The following is a 20,294-nucleotide window of genomic DNA, read 5'->3' as shown; positions in this document are numbered from 1 at the left end:
CATCCCATCCCATCTCATCCCACCCTACCCAACCCTACCTATCCCATCCCATCCCACCCCACCTGTGATGGTTTGTATCAGCCCAGGAGTCGCATGATTAGAAAGTATGTCCCTGTTAGAGTAGGTGTGTCACTGTGGGCGTGGGCTTTGAGACCCTAATTGTAGCTGCCTGGAAGTCTGTGTTCTGTTAGCAACCTTCAGATGAAAATGTAGAACTCTCAGCTCTGCCTTCACCATGTCTGCCTTGGATGCTGCCATGCTCCCGCCCTGATGATGACGGACTGAACTTCTGAGCCTGTAAGCCAGCCCCAATCAAATGTTGTCCTTATAAGAATTGCCTTGGTTATGGTGTCTGTTCACAGCAGTAAAACCCTAAGATAGCCACCCCACCATTCCACCCCATCCCCTTCTCTCTCCTCTCTTTCCTTCCTACCTCAAGTCCTTACAACCCATCTTATCTTATCTCCTCCCACCTTGTCCCCTTCTCTGCCTCCTTATTCCTCCCTATCCCCTCTCACCTCATCCCATCCCCTCTCACCTCATCCCAACCCCTCTCACCTCATTGTATCCTATCCCAATCCACCCTCAAGACCCTCCTGTCAGGCAGAGGAGGAAACTGAGGCTTTGGGGCAAAGCACCTGCCCAGGGTCTAGCAGAAGAGCTGCAGAGCTAAAGACAGGCTCTTCCATAGTCACCTGGTGGGAGAGGATGGCGTCTCCATGGAAACGAGAGCCTTTTCACCTTCCTGATTAGAACCAGAAGCTGGAGGCTTTATTCAGCTTCACTGTGGCTTGGTAGAGGAACTCTGGAGGCCTTGGTGACTAGGAATCCTCCCTAGATCTACTGAGCATCCGCCTCCCACTCTAGGCTCCTCCTGTTGTCCTGGCTTGGACTCCTGAGTCCCCGGGGACCTAAGAGCTTTGGCTTCTCATGGGAGAAGAAAGAGCTGGAGGCTCTCAGCTCAAGATCACCAGCTCTCTCTCCCACAGGAACACCCTGACTCTGTCTAACGGCCAAGGGGACCTGCTGGCCAGCTGCTATTAGGCACCTGTCACCATCCAACGCTTTTGAGGTCTAAGATTTAGATTAGGGGAATAAAGTTGAGTCAGAAGAGTGTTTGCTGTGCAACCATGAGGACTGGACTTCAAGCCAGGCACCCTGTACACAAAAGCTCCAAGGGATCCAACATCTTCCCGCTTCCTCACCTGCACAGAACCTCACACCTGTATAACCATGTACACCCAAGCTCATACGTGTGCGTGCTCATGGGTGTGCACACATAGACACACACGTACTAAGACAAACTCACATTTAAATAAATAAACATGCACATTTAACTAAATATACACACATTTAACTAAATACATCTTTTACAAAAGGATTCAATATTATACTTACTCTTAGTCTAAAAGCCAAGAAGCCATGGCATCTTAAAGTATCAAAATAATACATCCTCAACTCAAAGGCATTACTTAAGTCATGCCAACATCAAGTCAAAGCTATATGGGAAGTGAGTCCCACATCTCCAGATGTAAGAAGCACTGGGCTTCGCAATTGTGAATTTGTGTCACTCATAAACCGATATGCTCAAACCTTTGCTATGCCCTCCATTTGGTCATATGTGAGCTTAAAAGGTCATCACCTGTAAATATGTGATTTCATTCTGCTAACTCATGTATGTTTTATGACTTGTTTAAAACCCCTATTTAGAGGCGGGAGAGATGGCTCAGTTCTTAAGGGCATTGGCTGGTCTTTCCGAGGACCCAGGTTCGATTCTCACCATCTACACACATGGTGGCTCACAACCGGCTCTAATTCTGGTTCCAGAGCATCTAGCGCCCTCTTCTGGCCTCTGTGGAACCAAGCATGTAGTGTAGACTTACATGTTGGAGTCCCTTGGGTCTATCAGAGAAGGTAACTCAAAGATGCGTTAAGGCCTTGCTGACAACAGGGAGATCTAGCCTCTGTGGACTGACTCTCCGACAGCCATGCAATAGCATATTTATTGATTGGGACACACAGTCCTCATATCAAGACCTCTAATCTAATCCATGTGTTTCCGGAAGGGAAACATCACACCCAGGCAACTTTAGTCCTTACTGTGTGTGCAGTTTGCAGGACTCAATAATGCAAGACCTTCCATGTGCCTGGACCATCTCGTGACCAAAGCCATGCACAGTCTGTAAAGGTCCTGCAGAGAAACAGCTCCACAGGTAACAGAACAACTGCCCCTTTCTATGAAGATTTCAAGGTCAAAGCACCTCTAGAGAACAACTACTCATCCTAACGTTTACCCGAGATATAATGATTCTACTAGATCTCCTGCCACATAGACAAAACACCAAACATTAAAATAAGATAAAATAGAATAAAATAAAATCACATCGAGCTCCCCAAACAGCTTCACATTAATTTTATTGGCACAAGATCTTCTTTTTTACCATTCTGAGCGTGCTCTGCGAGCCTTGCTGGGCAGTGGCTGAAGTCTCCTGTTCAGGGTCTCTTTGGCCCCTCCGTTCTTTCCCATGAGCCTAACAGGGTGGCAGGTTCTGTGAGTTGGGAAAAACATACGATTCCCTCTGTTATCACTTTAATCAGTGCAGGAGGCTCTATGACCTCAAGAGTGCATGTGCGTGCGTGCATGTGTGTGTGTGTGCATGTGTGTATATGTGCCTGTGTATGTATGCATGCATGTGTGTGTGCATGTGTGTGCATGCATGCATGTGTATGCATGTACGTGTGTGTGTGTGTGTGTGTGTGTGTGTGTGTGTGTGTGTGTCTGGGCATTCTGCAGCAGTTGGCATCTAGATAGTAGTGTTGGTCCAAGGCCCTGCCTGGTTATTATTTCACAGACTCATTCATCCTCTTGTCCCCTGGGGTCCCATTTCACAGACAAAGAAACTGAAGCTCAGAACAGTCAACTCATATACAACCGTCACATTTTTAGAGTGGTTTTCTGCCTGCTATCTATCCTGCAGAAGGAGGACCACAGGAGGGCTGCAGGCAGGAGACAGGATGTAAGAAGAAGCTAATGAGTAGGTTCATTTCTGGGTTGAGACCAAACATTGTCTCTAGTTTTCCTGTGATAAGAAGACCTGGACCCTTCTATCACTGGCCCCTGGTGTACCCACTCTGTCCAGAAAGGGAGGGCATAAAATGATGGATGGATGGGTTTATTCCTCAGCCATTCTCTGTTGAAATAATGTTTGGACTTACTTGGGTTAGCTTGAAGGTGGAGTGCAAGCTTTCAAAAAGTGGCAGCTGACATCCTAGAGCTAGCCCTGTCCCAAGGTGGTGGTTCCATCCTGGGAGGGACCTCAAGTCACAGGCCTTAGAGGCTCTCACGGAAGAGAGGGTTAGGAGAGGTAGGTGGGACAAGATGGAGTGACATGGACAGGTTTACCATCCCACTTAAATAGGCAGCGGACAGCAAGAGTTGCCATGAGAGCCCAGCACATGCTCCAGCCTGCAGGGCCATTTGTTATTAGAGTTTTGGGGTTTTGATTCTACACCAAGGCCTACCTGCTCTATGGTGTGACCTGGATACCTCTAGGGAAGAAGGTAAGTGGGGGAAAGGTTTCTGGGCTCTCTTGCTTCTGAAGGTGGCCAGTGCTTTCTTTCCATAGGTGTCCCCATCCACCCTGAACATCTGTCAGTGCACACCTTGGAAGGTGTGATCCTGGGTTGGGGATTTAGCTCAGTGGTAGAGCGCTTGCCTAGCAAGCACAAGGCCCTGGGTTCGGTCCCCACCTCCGAAAAAAAAGAAAAAAAAAAAAAGGAAGGTGTGATCCTGCATGGTTTGGGCTGAAGGTAGGCTTCCTGCACCCTGAGATCTTGTTGGGACTGGATTTCCTCACAAATCTTGCCCTGAAGCCCGGACTCTCTGCACTGTATTTGGGGGAGTAGGTCATGATGGCCATAGGGTGAGTCATGTGGGAAAGGGGCATGGACACAGTCCCTACTATGGGCCAGAAGCCCTGTGGCTGCCGGTGACCCCACTTTAGTCTGAGGGATCTCTGGCTGTTCCAGGGAACCCACCCTACCTGAGGCAAGTCCCTTTCTTCCCCCTGGGACCCAGGTCTCACTTCTCCTGTGACTGATCTAGAGTTGGACTCTATTGCGCTACTGTGTCTCCATTTCTCATCTTGAGTGGGAGCAGGTGGGAAGTGGCCTGGAGGGAGTCACGCGCTCCCTTCTATGGCAGTGGTCGCTGTGGCTTGCTTGTCATCTGCAATCAGTGGTTAAGGCCACATGCCACTAGTGGCCTTCTGTAAAACTTGAAAATGTTAGTAGGGACTTGGTGGAATTCATGGGGTTCAGTGGGACCCAGCCTCCGTGACTTGGTTATCCTCGCTATGCGAGGGACGGAAGAAAGAGGCTGGGTCCACAAAACTGTCCTTTCTATGATGCCAGAACTGTGCATGGCAAACATCTCAACTAGAGTCTCAGGGATGACCACCCCCTCTGAGGGTAGGAGGGAGCCGCTGGGAGTCACAGAAAGCCTGTGGCCATCAGAGCCCATCACCCTGGGGCCGGAGACATCTGCCCGGCAGCTGGTCCTGAAGAAGATCCAGGACTTGTCCATCTCGGTAAGGAGGGAGGGTAAATCCAGCCCCTTCTGTTAATGGTCACTACTGGTACCCAAGAAGGCTTCCTATTTCAGACTGGGAGGCCGTCAGACCTCGCTTTCCCAGGACAAGTTCGCCCGGGCAAGTTCTGCCAGCGAGCTCTGCTGTTCTCGAAGCTTCCCTTCCCGGTCTCGTAGCTTCCCTTCCCCAGCACTCAGGGTTTTACCCTCAACCAAGCCATCTTGCACCTCTGCTTCAAGACATAAAAACACCAGAGTGGAGAGATGGCTCAGCGGTTAAGAGCACTGACTGCTCTTCTAGAGGTCATGAGTTCAATTCCCAGCAACCACATGGTGGCTCACAACCATCTGTAATGGGATCTGATGCCCTCTTCTGGTGTATCTGAAGACAGCTATAGTGTACTTATATATAATAAATAAATAAATCTTTAAAAAAAAAACAAAAAAAAACACCAGAGTTCAAATCCTTCCTTTGCTAGGCACAGTTGCTGTGCACTCCTTTAATCTCAGCACTCAGGAGGCAGAGGCAGGTGGATGTCTGTTCAAGGGCAGTCTGGTCTACATAGCAAGTTCCAGGACAGCTAGGGCTACATAGAGAGACCCTGTCTCAAAACAAAACAAAACAAAACAACAAAACAAACAAAAACAACAACAAAAAAAAAACGAGAGAAAAAAAGAAAAAAGAAAATCAAATCATCTCTTTGTCATATTCTTGCTGTATGCCCTTGAGCCTGTTTTCCCTGGCCTTAAAAAAGAAGAAACAAGTTAGATGTGGTGGTGTACACTTGTAATCCCAGCATTGAGGAGGCTACAGTGGAAGCCTGGGCTACAAAGTAAGAATTTGTCTAAACAAACAAACAAATGAAAAACAATGTGAATTGTCAAGAGAGGAAAGGAAGGGGTTGGGGATTTAGCTCGGTGGTAGAGCGCTTGCCTAGCAAGCGCAAGGCCCTGGGTTCGGTCCCCAGCTCCGAAAAATAGAAAGAGAGAGAGAGAGAGAGAGAGAGAGAGAGAGAGAGAGAGAGAGAGAGGAAAGGAAAACCAGAGGAAGAGTAATGATTCCGTCACAAACTGGAGAGGCCTCAAGGATCTAACCCTCCTTTCCCCCCACCCCACTCCACCATGTCATCCTCCTTTCTTGTTCTTGCCTAACAGGGCCACCAAGACCCCTTCATGGTGGCTGACTTGGATGTGCTGGCCAGCCGACATCAGACCTTCCTCCAGGCCCTGCCCCGAGTCTGGCCCTTCTACGCGGTCAAGTGTAACAATAGGCCCAGCCTGCTGCTCGTTTTGGCTGCCCTGGGCACCGGCTTTGACTGTGCCAGCCAGGTGAGCCAGTGCCAGCCTGCCAATCACCTCTCCACGGCCTGTGATTTTCTGGAGAATACTGCCAATGGTCAGGAGATCAGGAAAGGGGACTCTGACCCCCCAAGGTGGTGCCTGGAGGGTTGAGGACTCGAGACTTTGTTAATGTTGTTGCTGGTTTTCATCTGTTCTAAGACTGGGTCTAATGTAGTCCAGGCTAGGTTAGAATTCACTATGTAGTCAAGGACGACCTTGAACCTCTGATCCTCCCAGACACAGTTTCTCAGTGTGGATTGGACCCAGGGCTTTGTGCATGCTACAAAAAGCAAGCTACCAACCATGCTACAGCCCATCCCCTCAGATGCTTTTCAGTGAATAAATGAGTAGATTGCTATGGTCGGCCTTGTACTCGGCTATGTGACAAGACCAAACCACCTGAACTAGAAAACAGGTCCCTTCCTGGCATAGCCAATCACCTTTCTGAGCCTCAGTTTCTCCCTCTTTACCATGTGGCCAAACCAATGAGGTGTATGGGCGTCAGACTCCAGGGGAAGGAAAGCAAGACCTAGCCCCTGGCTTGGAGAGGTTTAGGGGAGGAGGCTAGGTGAGAGGTGCTGGAGGAGCCTCAGGTGCTGAGAGATTTGAGGGTTTCTTTGGGACCTGACACTCTCTCTGCGAAGAACCTGGTCCCACAAGGAGGTCACTGGAAGATATTCCCCACTAGCTCAAGTTCCTGCCCCCAAAGAGTCAGGAAAGGTGGGAGCAGCGGGCATCCCCAACTCTGGCTTTTCACCCATGCCAGGGGGAGCTGGAGCAGGTGCTGGGCTTGGGCGTGGCCCCCTCACGAATCATCTTCGCCAATCCCTGCAAGGCCGTCTCCCACATCCAGTACGCAGCCCGCTGTGGGGTGCAGCTTCTGACCTTTGACAGTGAGGAGGAGCTGACTAAGCTGGCCCGGCACCACCCTGGGGCTAGGTGAGACGACAGAGGCTCAACTGGAAACGGTGGGTCAAGGGACCCCGACAGAGGTGGCCCCAAGAAAGCCTCTGGGCCTCAAGAGTGTTGGATGCAGGCACCAGGGTTTGGTCAGAGTGTCCAATGCCTCCTCTGGAGCTCACTAGTGTCAAGAAGACCTTGTTTCTGCATAGACACTGGACAGAGCCCAGCATGAGAAGGTCTGACATACATGATATCATAGAAAAAGTACTTACACGAGAGTCAGACAGACCAAGGCTTACATTTCAGATCATAGACCATAAGCCATATCTTGTGTAACATCTCTGATTCTTTTATTTGTTTTTTTTTCTTTTCCATACTCTTTTTTTTTTTTTTTTTTTTGAGACAGGGTAGCCCTGGCAGTCTTGGAACTCACTTTGTAGACCAAACTCACTTTGTAGACCAGGTTGGCCTCGAACTCAGAAATCCACCTGCCTCTGCCTCCTAAATACTGGGATAGTGGGATTAAAGGCATGCACCGCCATTGCCCAGACTATACCTTTGGTTCTTTTTTTCCCTTTTTTAAAAAAAAGATTTATTTATTTATTATATGTAAGTACACTGTAGCTGTCTTCAGACACACCAGAAGAGGGCATCAGATTTCATTATAGATGGTTGTGAGCCACCATGTGGTTGCTGGGATTTGAACTCAGGATCTCTGGAGGAGCAGTCGGTGCTCTTAACCGCTGAGCCATCTCTCCAACCCCATCTGGTTCTTCAGAAAAGTTTAATGATGGATTCTATCCCACTTGCACTTGCCTGGCAGAATTCTGTAAGCAGTATGTGCTTGCTCCTTGCTCTCTATGCTGAGTAGTAGGGAGGAACTAGGCGGGGTTGTGGGAGGGTTGGAGGGTCTCGGGGTTCCTGGGCACCCCCGCCATCCTCTCTCCTCCTGCAGGTTGATCCTCCGGATACAGACCCTGGGTGGTCGAAGCACCTTCCCACTGCACACCAAGTTCGGAGCCCGTTTGTTGGCATGTGGACGCCTGCTCCAAGTTGCCAGAGAGCTGGGGTTGGCTGTGGTGGGGGCCTCGTAAGTGAGCACTGGCTTTCCCTGTCTTAATTTCTATGGCTGTCCCTAGACAGCCAAGGATTCTCAGGGACACCTCTGCTTTCTGTTCTTTCAAAGCCTAGAGGGTGTGAGACCTGGAGGACAAAGTCAAAGTAAACATCAAAGAGACTTAACACTCCAGATATGTAACGTTTTCAAACAGTATTTAAAAAATCAAAACAAATGTAAAAATCTCCGTGATGAGAAAGATTGGAATTTTAAATGAAGTCGGGATTGGTGTAGCTGACTTCCTTTTTTCCCCTGGGGGTCTAATCACTGTTCCAGATCCAGTCTCTGCCTGAAATTTTTACATTTCATTCCTCTTAAATACGTGCATTCGTTTTATTATTTCTGAGCCCTGGGTGTGGGGACACACAGCTGTCATCCCAGCACTCAGGGAGGCAGAGGCAGGGGAGTAGTAAAATCAGGGCAGACTGAACAGGAGACCCATCTCCAGAAGGGGCGGTGAGCAGCTGGGAGAAAATGTCACTCTGTCCTGAGCCCTGATAGGATGTGTGTCTCCCTGAGAACACACGGTGTGACCAAAGCCACATACTTCTGTGGGTGCCCAGTGGGCCAGTGTCATCTTGGCACTGGCTGGCCCAAGTCTGGAAGCCCGTGGGTGGGTGGGTGTTCCTCGGTGTATCTCCCCTCACACTGACCTCAGTCTTCACCTGTGTGTCTTCTACACCAATGGCCACGCTCAGCTTCCACGTGGGTTCCGACTGCCACACACCCCAGAGCTACAGGCAGGCCATCGCTGACTGCCATCGTGTGTTTGAGATGGGCTGCAAGGCTGGCCACCAAATGAGCCTCCTGGATCTTGGTGGGGGCTTCCCAGGAATTGAGGGCTCTGAAGCCAAATTCGAGGAGGTGAGAGGGACGGCCCCAGGGCACGAGTAGCAGTCTGGGTCTAGAAGCTTGAGGTGGGTGGGGAGGTCAAGTGTGTGTGCCTGTTTGTCCGTAGTAACCCTGTGTAGCTGGGAGTCTGTTTGCTGGCACTGGGGTTTGCCTTTGGTGCACGTCCTCACTGACTACATGTGAGCGTGTCTGAGTGTGTGTGCCTGCTTTCTATAGCGCTTCTTTCTGTTGCCTCACAGCTCTGATACGAAATCAGGAGCTACATCTAACAATGGCTTCCTCCTCCTCTTCCTGTTTCTCCTCTTTCTCCTCCTTTTCTTCCTCCTCTTCCTCTTCCTCCTCCTTCCTCCTCCTCTTCATCTTCCTTTTCCTCCTATTCCTCCTCCTCTTTCTCCTCCTCCTCTTTCTCCTCTTCATCTTCCTCCTCCTCTTCATCTTCATCCTCCTCATATTCCTCTTCCTCCTTTTCCTCTTCTTCCCCCACTTCCTCTTCCTTTTCTTTTTCCTCACCCTTCCCCTCCCTCTTTTTTCTTCTTCCTCCTCCTCCCCTCCTGTCTCCCTCCCATCCCCATCCCTCTTCTTTCCATCCTCCCCCCTTCTTTTTCATCGCCAGTCTGGCATGAGGTGGGTAAGTGTTATACCACTGAGCGATCTCCCCAGCACCTGTGTCCTCCTTTAGACACGGTAGCTGCTGGCTCTGGCTATGCCTAGTAGGAACTCGTGACCCCTGAGCTTCAGCAAACATTCTGTCTCCGCTGGCCACGCACCAATTATTCACAACGCGTCACATCCCTAAGGGTGCCAGAGCCTCCACACTGGCTGTGTGCCTCGGCCTCTCCCAGCCTCATTTCTACCTGTTTCTCCTCTCCACATGGCTACAGTAGGGACAAAGGGAAGGGAGGGCGGTCATGTTAATTGCTTAGACTCAGGGCACAGTAGAGATGAGATCTGTCAACACAGATGGCGAGAGTGGTCAACGCTGCCCTGGCACAGTACTTCCCTGAGGGGACCGGTGTCGAGGTCATTGCGGAGCCTGGCCGCTTCTATGCAGAGTCCGTGTGTACAGCTGCCGTGAACATCATAGCCAAGAAGGCCTCCCTGGAGCCAGGTGTGTAGCCACCGTCCAAGTGTCCCCATGACTCAGGGAGAGGTTGAACAGTGGGTTTGGGGTACGCCCTGGGTGCGTACTTACAGGAAGTAGGACCAGATTGGCTCTATCTGTGCACTGTTTACTGTTGCCCAGAAGAAGGGGAGGTAAAGGGTGGAGACCAAGGTAAGTCCACCCTGCCCTGAGGGAGCAATTGCAAGGTGCAGTCTATGAAGCCCTAGACACCCACTGTCTAAACCCAGTCAATTAGGAACAGACCCCGGAGGGCAGCAGGTGGCAGTTCCACACAGTACGAGTTTCCACAATGGATAGCGCAGGGCTGTTTGCTGTGATTGGATGCATCCCTGAGGCTGACATCCTCTGGTGACAGTAGCTGTTGACACTCATCACCGTGTCTCCCAGGAGAGTTCTTTGGCTGAGAGTGGGAGGGAGGTAGGGTTGCCATGTTCCCAGAGAATGACCCAGAAATATTTTCATGGCAAAAATCAAGAATATTCCCAGGTCTACATCCACTGGGTTAGCACTCTTTGATCTTCCGGATGGAGTGACACTAGCATGCAAATATCTGTCAGTCACCCTAATCCCCTCCTCTACTCTTCAGATAAAGTGTCTCATTGGAGGATGCTGGGTGTAGCACACCGGTCTTCAGTCACTCTGCCATAGATAATTACAAGGATTTGGGGGGATTGTTTTGTCCACAAAAGCAAGAGCTGTCAATATGCAGAAATCAGTGACAGCTGAAACACATATTTTTACCTGCTCACCAATCTTGTGAGACAACTTTGGGTAGCCCTCAGTGAATACGTTTAGACATGGAGACTCAGAGAGGGCTATGGCTCATCCAAGGCAGCACAGCTCATTAGCAAAGCAGTTGGCCCAGGTCCTTCTGACTCCAGGGTAGGTGCCCTTCTCAGCTAGCATCATGATTAACTCAACCCAGAATGGATCCAGGTACCATTGGGGCTGGGGTTGGTGGGGTGGGGAAGGAAACTATCAGAGAGAAAGTCCGTACTCAGAGTCAGCATCCAAGTGGCAGCTGACTGTCTAGATGTTCAGAGAATCTGACTGAAATTCTCGATGCGGGTTTGGGAGCAATATGAAGGCAAACTAAGCAGGCCGGTGGACGGTCGTGTCTGGAGGACAGGTAACAAGAGCATGTGGGATGGAGGGAGAAAGCTGTCATGTGCTTATCTGAGGCAGAGTGTTCAGAGGGAGGGGCTGTCACGGTTGCACACAGTTTCACCGCACATCCAGGGTTTGTCCTAAGGATTTGTTCTAATTAGCTGTGAAGATACACTCACACAGAGGCGTGCCTCAGATAAAAAAACAGTTTCTTAGAGTCAGGGGTCGAGGCATGCATCATCCACACAAAATGGATGGAGAAGGAAAAGAAGGCCAGCGTCTTCACTGGGATGTTTGCTCGTGGAAATAGGTCTCATGTAGTCTAGACCGACCTGGGCTTTGCCACATGAGGGGGTCTCTGTGGGTGTAATTCTGTTCCGATTGCCAACGTCAACCTGGATCAAACGTCAGGGAGTCTTGATTCTAGGTGGTTTATTTAAACACAGTTTTCGCATTTAGAAAAAAGGTTTCCAGGCAACAATCATTCCAATTCTAGGTACACGATAAAGTTTAAGGTGTGGCCACATAGAAACTCCTTTACAAAGTGTGTGTGACCGTGATGGGTTCTATAGCTTTAAGACCTAGGATCTGGTGTGGTCTCTGCCCGAGATAGCATAGAGGTCATAAAGTATGCGTGACATGTCCCCTAAGGGTGGGTTCTATTGACTGAGAACTAAAGATAAAGTTCTAGGGAGAGAGATTCTGTGATAGACATTCTGGGGGATTTGGGTGAGGTCTGCCTCTGTAGATAGCAAGAGGTCACTAGGTCAAGAACAATATCCAGCAGCTTTCTGGATGGAAGGAGCGAATTTTATTTCCACCACTGAGGAAACACACCTCGATGGGTGGTTAACATTCCTGGTTTCCCTAGCGGTCTGTGGGCACAAGGACCATGATGCCCCCGACAGCCCTGTAGCTAAGAATGACGTTAAACTTCTGATCCTCCTGCCTCTTCCTCCCTAGTTCTGAGTATGTACCACCATGACTGGATTTATGGGGTGCTGGGATCAAACCCAGTGCTTTGTGTATTCTAGATAAATACTCTTTTTTTTTTTTTTTGGTTCTTTTTTTCGGAGCTGGGGACCGAACCCAGGGCCTTGCGCTTCCTAGGTAAGCGCTCTACCACTGAGCTAAATCCCCAGCCCCTAGATAAATACTTTTATCAACTGAGCTATATCCTATGGTTACTATTATTATTATTATTATTATTATTATTATTATTATTATTACTAGACAGGTCCTCACTTTGTATGTAGTCCAGCCTGGCCTTGAACTTGTGGCAACCTTCCTACCCCAGCTTCCTGAGTGCTGGGATTACAGTCATAAGATACCATACTCTACTTCTGTTATGGAGGGAATGGCCAGGTTGGGCTTGCAAGACAGGCCGGTTTGGGTGATTTCTGCAGGCTCAGAAATATAAGGATGGCTGTGGTCTCTGATCCTTGGGTGACAAACACCAGGAAAGTGACTGGGACAGGGATAGCTCAAGAAATGATAGCTGGAAAGATGGCTCAGCGGTTTAGAGCCCTTGCTGCTTTTGCAGAGGACTTGTGCTCATTTCTTAGTACCCATATGGTGGCTCACAACCATCTGTAACTTCAGTTCCAGCGCCCTCTTCTGTCCCCCGTGGGGCACTGCATGATTGTGTACAGACACACATGCAAGCAAAACATTCATTCAAATGAAATAAATAAACCTAAAAAGAATTTTAAAGGAAGTGTTTGGCTGCTTGGTCTCTGGACTGGTGGCTGTACATGAGGGAGACCATCTGTGCAGATGATTACTGCCTCTAGGGAGTAGCTAGCCTGGGAAGGTCAGACTCCTCTGGGTCTGCAGAGCCCAGACTCCAGTGTCAAGAATATCAAAGAGACCAGATCTCCTGGTCTCCACTTGTAATGCCAGCACTCAGGATAAGGAGATAAATCATGAGTTCGAGACAGACCTGTGCTCTCTAGGCCAGTGTGGGCTATGAGAATCTGGTCTCAAACAAAGAAACAGGAGCACAAAATAGAACAGGGAGTGGTGGCACATGCTTGCAATCCCAGGACTCTGGAGGCTGAGGCAGGGGGATCACAAACTTCAGTGCCATTCTGGGATACGTGAGAAGAGTCTCTCTCAAAAGTCAAATTCTGGGGCTGGAGAGATGCCTCACCGACTGCTCTTCCAGAGGTCCTGAGTTCAATTCCCAGCAACCACATGGTGGCTCACAACCATCTGTAAAGAGATCCGATGCCCTCTTCTGGTGTGTCTGAAGATAGCTACAGTGTACCCATATATAATAAACAAATAAATCTTTAAAAAAAAAAGTCAAGGTCTGCAGATAGAGTTCAGTGTCAGAACACACTTGCCTAGCAAAAGCAAGGCCCTGCCTTCAATCTCCACCAACACCATGTAAATTAGAGAGGAAGGAAGGAAGGAAGGAAGGAAGGAAGGAAGGAAGGAAGGAAGGAAGGGAGTGAGGGAGGGAGGGAGGGAGGAAGGAAGGAAGGAAGGAAATGCAGTGGACAAGAGCATCCCTGAAAGGAAGGAAATGGACACACTAGCATGTGCCGAAGTGAAACATCAAATAAACACCAGTGTTCCTGTCCTGTCTCACACAGTAGGTGCTCACTCCTGTCCTGCCTCACACAGTGGGTGCTCAGGAACCAAGACCAAGGATTTAAACCTGTGCCCAGGGATAATCCTAGCCTATTTTCCTACTCTTGTGAACTTCTGGCAAGACTCAGTTTTTCCTGACTTGAGGAACTTAAAGCAGATCATCTCATACCAGTTCTTGCTGTTCAGTGTTACTATGTGGGAAGCAGAGGGCTAGTACAGGCCCGAGTTATGGCAGGAGAGGAGTTGGGGAAGACCCTTAGGACAAGGCAGGAGTTCTGCAGTACTGAGCAGCGGGCCTGGACCTCTGCCAAGGGAGATGGGACTCATTAGGGATACCTGGCCAAGCACACCTCACCTGTTCACTCCCTGTTCCCAGGAGGCCACAGGAAGCTGGCATACTACCTCAATGAGGGCCATTATGGTGCCTTCCGAATCTTTCTCAGGGATCCTGTCCCCAGGATACCCATAGTGGTAAAGGTAAGTGGGTCCTCTGTGTCTTGTGCGCAGCCTTTGTCTGAAGATTCAGGGTCTCAGGTCACCCATGCTGTGCAAGGTCTCAGGTCACCCATGCTCTGAAGGTTGCCATGCTAGGCATAGGTGCATGTACACACCTGGATGTGTTTCCTGGGTCACACCTGGTGATTCATGCCTGTGCCAGCACATGTCTGTGGAGGCTGCACGGGTGTGATCAGCTCTGGGTGATTCTATGCACATCTCTGTGTGCTGTGGCTGTGTGTGCTTCTAGAACTCTGGAATGTTGGAGATGCAGGAGACTTGGGGAGTAGTGGGTTCCCAAGCCCTCCTCACATCAGAGCCGTTTGGGAAGCTGTCAATGTCTCCACCGCCTGGCCTTGCCCTCATACATAGAAATAGATGTAAATCTTCAGGTTGAACCCAGCATGGGCTCATCATTAAAACTCTCCGGGTGATTCCAGGCCTCTGAGACGTGGTCTTCGGGTCCGCAGCATGCATGTGTGATGTGCTTGTGAGCCCAGGACAGCAAGGTCTTTGTGTATGTCCTAAACACTGGCACAGAACAGCCACTCCGTCACCGTTCCCAGTACTGGAATGGTATTGTCCTTGCTGGTGTATGGCCACATGTCCCCCAGGGCCATGTCTAACGTCCTAGCAATGTGGTGAGACCCTTCCTTCTCTGACCCCACCTCTTTCTCCCTGCAGGAGTTACCCTCGGATCCCCATCTCTTCCCCTGTACTCTTTATGGCCCCACCTGCGATGCCTTTGACCGGCTCTTTTCAACAGAGGTTCAGTTGCCAGAGCTGGATGTGGGTGACTGGCTGGTTTTCCCTGACATGGGTGCCTACCGTAGCACCATGAGTTCCACCTTCAATGGCTTCCCAATCACAACTGTCTATGATGCCATGAGCCCTCAACTCAGGTATCCAGGCGGAAGGGTATAGAGGGCAGCCATGGGAGACTTTCTCCAGGCTCTGGGCCTGGCAATGTGATCTGGTAGCTGACTGAGCTTGGGAGGCCCGAGCCTAGGGAACATGCCCTTCACCTTGACCCCAGCAGGGCTGAGTGGGTTTCACCTCACTTTGCCAGAGGTCTCTTTATGGTTGACTGGGTCTTGCCTCTCCTCAGAAATGTCAGAGGTTCCAGAGCAGCTGTACCAGCTGAGGTGTGACTGCTTCAGCAGGGGTAGAATCAAGCGGCCTATGGACCCATCTAGCCTTTGATGCCATAGCCTAAACTCCATCGTCTCTGGTGCTTTGCAATAGCTCCCCAGTTCTCAGGATTATCCCTTAGATGAGCCCCTGCCCTGGGGTCCTTGCTCTGCCCACATTAGGATTCATCACCAGAAGAGCCCTATGAACCCCTTGAACTGTAGCAATTTTTCCACAGGAGCCTACTGGAGACAGTACCTTAAGCCAAGACATGGCCATACTGGAAAGGAGACAGATACCTGGTATGAGGTGCCCACTGGGGAAAGCTTATGGTCAGAGGCCTATGGGGATGGTGGTCTTGGGGAAAATGAGGCCTGGCCTTTTCTGTACTGATGAGACCGCCTTTAACACATCGGAAACAGTTATCTATCTTAAGTAGGCTTGAGGAACCAGATGACTGTCCTGGGTGATTGGCTTGGCATCCCTCTGGCTCTCAATCTCCCTAGACAGTAAGATCCCCATGGAGAATGGGGGAGACAAGGAGGGTCAGGCTTTGGCTGACACATGAGCTAAGCACCTTAATCTCAAAAAGGACTGTGTCTCCTGAGGATGTACACTAACAAAAGGGTACCTAGGAGTGCTTCAGGGTGACCTTTTGCAGTGAGACAGGGGAATGACCAGAGGGGCAAAGCCACTACCACCTGTGTGCGTTCTAAACCTCATCTAATGAGGCTTTCTTGGACCCACAGTCTCTGCCAGGCCTTTCAAGACCCACTAAGTTGTGTCACAACCCATTCCCACCTTCTGAGGGAATCTTCCAGCATCCTTGACCTGAAGAGAATCCCCCACCGTCAGACATCCAGCGGAGAGTGTGGGCTGGAGACCCTTCCTGTGAATGTGGGAAAGGCTCAGCCCTCAGGACAGTGTGATGCTCATTTGGCCTCTCCACAGCTTGCAACTTAGGAGCAGAAACATTAATCTCTATCTATCAAAGGAGTTTCAAATTACAGATATGATTGGGCTTTGGCGAGAATAAAAACTATTTAGATGCAAGAGCTGGTGTGTTCTGCTTGTTCTGTGGGTGTAGTTATCTAGGAGTATGAATATTTATATCCATCCATCCATCCATGCATCTATAATCCATCCATCATCCATCCATCATCCATCCATCCATCATCTATCCATCCATCACCCATCCAGCCATCCATCATCCATCCATCTGTCCATCATCCATCCATCCATCATCCATCCATCCATAACCCATCCATCCATCTGTCCATCATTCATCCATCATCCATCCATCACTCATCCATCACCCATCCATCCATCTGTCCATCCATCCATCCATCCATCCATCCATCCTTCTGTCCATCATTCATCCATCATTCATCCATCCATCTGTCCATCCATCCATCCTTCTGTCCATCATTCATCCATCATCCATCCATCCATCCATCTATCACCTATCCATCATCCATCCATCCATCCATCCATCATCCCTCCATCCATAATCCATCCATCCATCCATCGTCCATCATTCATCCATCATCCATTGATCACCCATCGATTATCCATCCATTCATAATCCATTCATCTATCCACTTATGATTCATCCACTTGTTCATCTATTCATCCACCTAGCAATCTGCTACCTATTCACCCATCCTCCATTTGTCATCTATTATCCATTTATCCCCCATCCATCAGACATCAGTCATCCATTTATCCACCCATCATGTATTTATCCATCCATCCATCCATCCACCCATCTATCATCAGTCCATCACCCATCCATCTGTCCATCCCTTGGTGCTGATCTAGACCTGAAAGACCCATGTTCAATATTAAAGGAAAAGCTTTACTTTACAGACAAGAAAAGGCAGAGCATAAACAAACCCATAAAGGAATGTGGGAGCATAAGTCCTACAAAGAAAATGAAAGAGAAGGAGGAAGTGAGCAGCAGTGGGCAGCACAGGGACAGGTGACCACTCAGAGCCTAGAGGAAGTGTGGAGTGTAACCAAGAGGACCCTACATGGCAGATAGCAAGTCCAAAGGTCAGGACGATGAGCTTCAAGGAAAGGGCAGAAGACTCGTGTTAGTGAGCCAATGGGGCCAGGAGGTTAAGATGGGGCAGGGGCAGGGTCCAGGCTGACCCATCAGATATCTTGATAAGTCAGGGTCCTTATGCTAATTCTGAACAGGTGAAGGCAGAGGCAGCAAGGAGGCTTCTGTCAGCCCTGTTAAGGAAGGGATGGGGAGAGATGGCTCAGCGGTGGCTGCTCTTCCAGAGGTCCCGAGTTCAGATTTCAGCAACCACATGGTGGCTCACAACAATCTAAATGGAATCTGATGGCCTCTTCTGGTGTGTTTGAAAACAGAGCACTCATATACATAAAATATGTAAATAAATCTTAGAATAATTAAAAGAAGGGATGGGTGTTGGGCCCGTGGTCTGTGCCACCAGACAGAACTAGTCAGGCTGAACAGGCTCAAACCTCGGGTAATCTCAGAATTCAGACAGGCAGGCGTGGGGCCAGCTCCCTGCCAAGCCTGACACCCCACTGAGAGGGCCACAACCAGCCTTGTAGGGACAACACCTGAAGTCCTTCCCCCTGCAAATAGAGCATCTCAGACTGAGCCAATGGGAAGCATTATCCCTGGATCCCACCCTCCTCCCAAAATGCTTCTAAGGTCCCTATCCACATGGACCGGTGGTGCACTGGTGATTTCACCAAGAACCGCCTGGGAGTGGCTGTTTTATTGAGCTGGGCTCAGTGCCCCAATCACAGCTGCTGCTGCCGGGAGCTATTCCTTGCCTTTCACTGTCCCAGGTAGCTACTTCCTGCCACTGGCTTGCCTAGAAGCTTCTGCTGTGGTTTCGGGCGCACATTGCTGCTTGCAGTCCCCTACCACTGATGCTTCTGGCCTTGGCGCTGCTATGGTAGCAGTAGCGGGAAAGACCCCGGCTACCTGCCCTGCACTGACTTCCCATTGGAGAGCTGGCCATTCATGCCAGACCGGAGCTCCTGGGAACATTTTGTTCGGGCTGACTAGAGATCCTCTGAATTTATCCCTCCTGATTCTTTGGAGAACGACCCCTGGAGACCCTGCCACGGAATGTGATCTGTCTCCCCTGAGCAACTATAACATTCCCAGCCACAGGCAGCCGGACACATTGAGAATGAGGGGAAGTGAAATCGGACCTCAGAGTTTAGGGCCAGGGCTGCCCTTTCTTTCACAGCGAGGGTGGGGAAGGGGTTTAGGAGGGTGGAAAGCAAGACTGCTTCAACAAGTTTGACAAGGTGCATAGGCCTCCAAGTGGGCCCTACAAGAACCAGTCTCTAAGGAGAAGTCAAGATGAGAGTGAGAAGGGTCTGTATTGCATGGCCTCCACAGTTCTGGGACCAAGGGCATCAGCAGTAGACAAAGAAGAGAAGGACGTTCAGTTGTATCCATGGCTGCTGAGGTAAGGCGAGATGAAGTGGGAAAACGAGAACTTCGAGGCTGTCAATGGGCTTTGGTGGGTTCCAAGTTGTGTGAGGGATCCTAGCACAGTCTCTCAGGGAGATATGCTACAGCAGAAACAGAAGGGAAGACTGCTGGAAGAAGGGGACTAAGGGAAGTGGGGGTCATTTTAGGGTGAGAAATCATAGTGTGAATTTCAAGAGCAAAATCCGTAATGGATGAAAAGGCTTAGAAGCCATGCAGGAAACGGGTGAGCCCTCAAGCCAAGCAGGGCAGGGCAGAGGGTGAGCGGTGCATCGGAGCCTATGTAGAGCGCTGGAGCGAGCAGGCTGAGGGAATCTGGGGTGAGAAAAAGGAGCATTTCCCCAAGATTCGCTTCCCAGTGATTCAGGTACCAAGGCCATCGCAAAGAGAAGGAGGCAGGAGGAGCTTTGTGTTCCAGAAGGGAACGCGAGCACAGCCAGAACAAAGCTAGGAGAGAATGTGCCTGCGAGCTGCTGTGGGTTGTGCAAGGACAGAGGAGATGGGGGTGGGCGTGGGGTGTTGCGGGAGTCATCGAACTGTCCGTTTGCTCTAACCCGTGTCCTGCTGTAGGCACAGATACAGGGTGGGTGGAAGGTTATCGGAGGTACAAGGACTTTGAGATGGCTAAAGCCTGAGGTGGCCCGGGATCTCCGCAGATCCCGCTCTACCCATGGCCCCAGAAGTCCTCGGGACTTTTTCCTACCCACATGTAGAAGCAGCTTTTCCCGGGTCCCATAGCCAGTGCCAAAGCCAGGGATTAAAGTCTAGCGTTCCCAGTGGGCTCTATTCCCCAGCGAGGCCTGTGCACAGCAATCATGGCTCTTAGATCGGCAACCCAGGTAATCTTAGCTTCAGCCACGGTGCCTTCCTGCCACCTGCTGACTCCAGTCAGCATGGCACCCGAGTTGAGCACCAATAGGGTTTCTGGGCTCCAGTTAACAAAGGCCAACGGAGAAAGGGTGGACCTGCTCTTTTTTTTTTTCACGCGCCCCACCCCTTTAAACCTTCATTTATTTTGTATGTGTGTGAGCGTGTTTACAGGGGACAGGCTCTTGCTCTGGCGATCACGTGTGACCAAAGGATAACTTGCAAGAGTTGATTCCCTCCTCCCTCCTCTTCCACGATGTGTGTTGTGGGGGGGGGGGGGGGTAGAACTGACATCAGGATTGGTGGTGAGAGACACTGATCCACTGCAGCACCCCCTCCTTTTCCTCTTTTTCTTTTGTAACCTCACCGTGCAAATTCTGAGGCGCTGACAGTCTAGAGAGGCCATTTTAAGTAGTCTTTTGTCCTCGCCCCCTTATTCGTAATGCTTACTGAACACTGTGTCCCATTGCCGTGGGCACCCGGGTTAGTCAGGAAGGGAACAAGAGAGATCACAGCTCTTTAGCAAGGACGTCCATGTGGGAGTGAGGGAGACAGGAAGTGGACAAGGAGATAAACTAGAGGACAATAGAACATGCTGGATGACTAAGGGGATTCAGAGAAGGTGGGGTGGAAATGGAGCCAGAGGATACAGCAGACAGGTCATGGGCTGGGGAGGAGGCTG

General features: G+C 50.1%; 1 protein-coding gene across 1 annotated transcript; it reads left to right on the top strand.

Moving 5' to 3' along the window:
• The first annotated feature begins 4,308 nt into the window (after positions 1-4,308).
• Ldc1 (leucine decarboxylase 1) lies at positions 4,309-16,399 on the top strand. Its single transcript, XM_232777.9, has 10 exons — positions 4,309-4,589; positions 5,744-5,917; positions 6,696-6,868; positions 7,788-7,922; positions 8,648-8,813; positions 9,762-9,909; positions 14,006-14,106; positions 14,809-15,026; positions 15,494-15,557; positions 16,005-16,399. Exons 1-9 carry the CDS (start codon positions 4,356-4,358, stop codon positions 15,516-15,518), a joined length of 1,374 nt encoding a protein of 457 aa, XP_232777.5. The 5' UTR covers positions 4,309-4,355; the 3' UTR covers positions 15,519-15,557; positions 16,005-16,399.
• The last annotated feature ends 3,895 nt before the right edge of the window (positions 16,400-20,294 follow it).

Source organism: Rattus norvegicus, chromosome 5 (genome assembly GCF_036323735.1).
Source record: "Rattus norvegicus strain BN/NHsdMcwi chromosome 5, GRCr8, whole genome shotgun sequence".
NCBI lineage: Eukaryota > Metazoa > Chordata > Mammalia > Rodentia > Muridae > Rattus > Rattus norvegicus.
The sequence above is the reverse complement of the archived record's forward strand: the minus strand, read 5'-3'. Positions and strand labels throughout refer to the sequence as shown.

Excerpts from the sequence above, each read along its gene's own strand:
- Ldc1 (XM_232777.9), top strand. The coding sequence starts at position 4,356 with ATGCGAGGGACGGAAGAAAGAGGCTGGGTCCACAAAACTGTCCTTTCT. Across the intron at positions 5,918-6,695 it reads GCTTTGACTGTGCCAGCCAG|GGGGAGCTGGAGCAGGTGCT; the intron begins GTGAGCCAGTGC and ends CACCCATGCCAG. Across the intron at positions 15,027-15,493 it reads GCCATGAGCCCTCAACTCAG|GAGCCTACTGGAGACAGTAC; the intron begins GTATCCAGGCGG and ends ATTTTTCCACAG.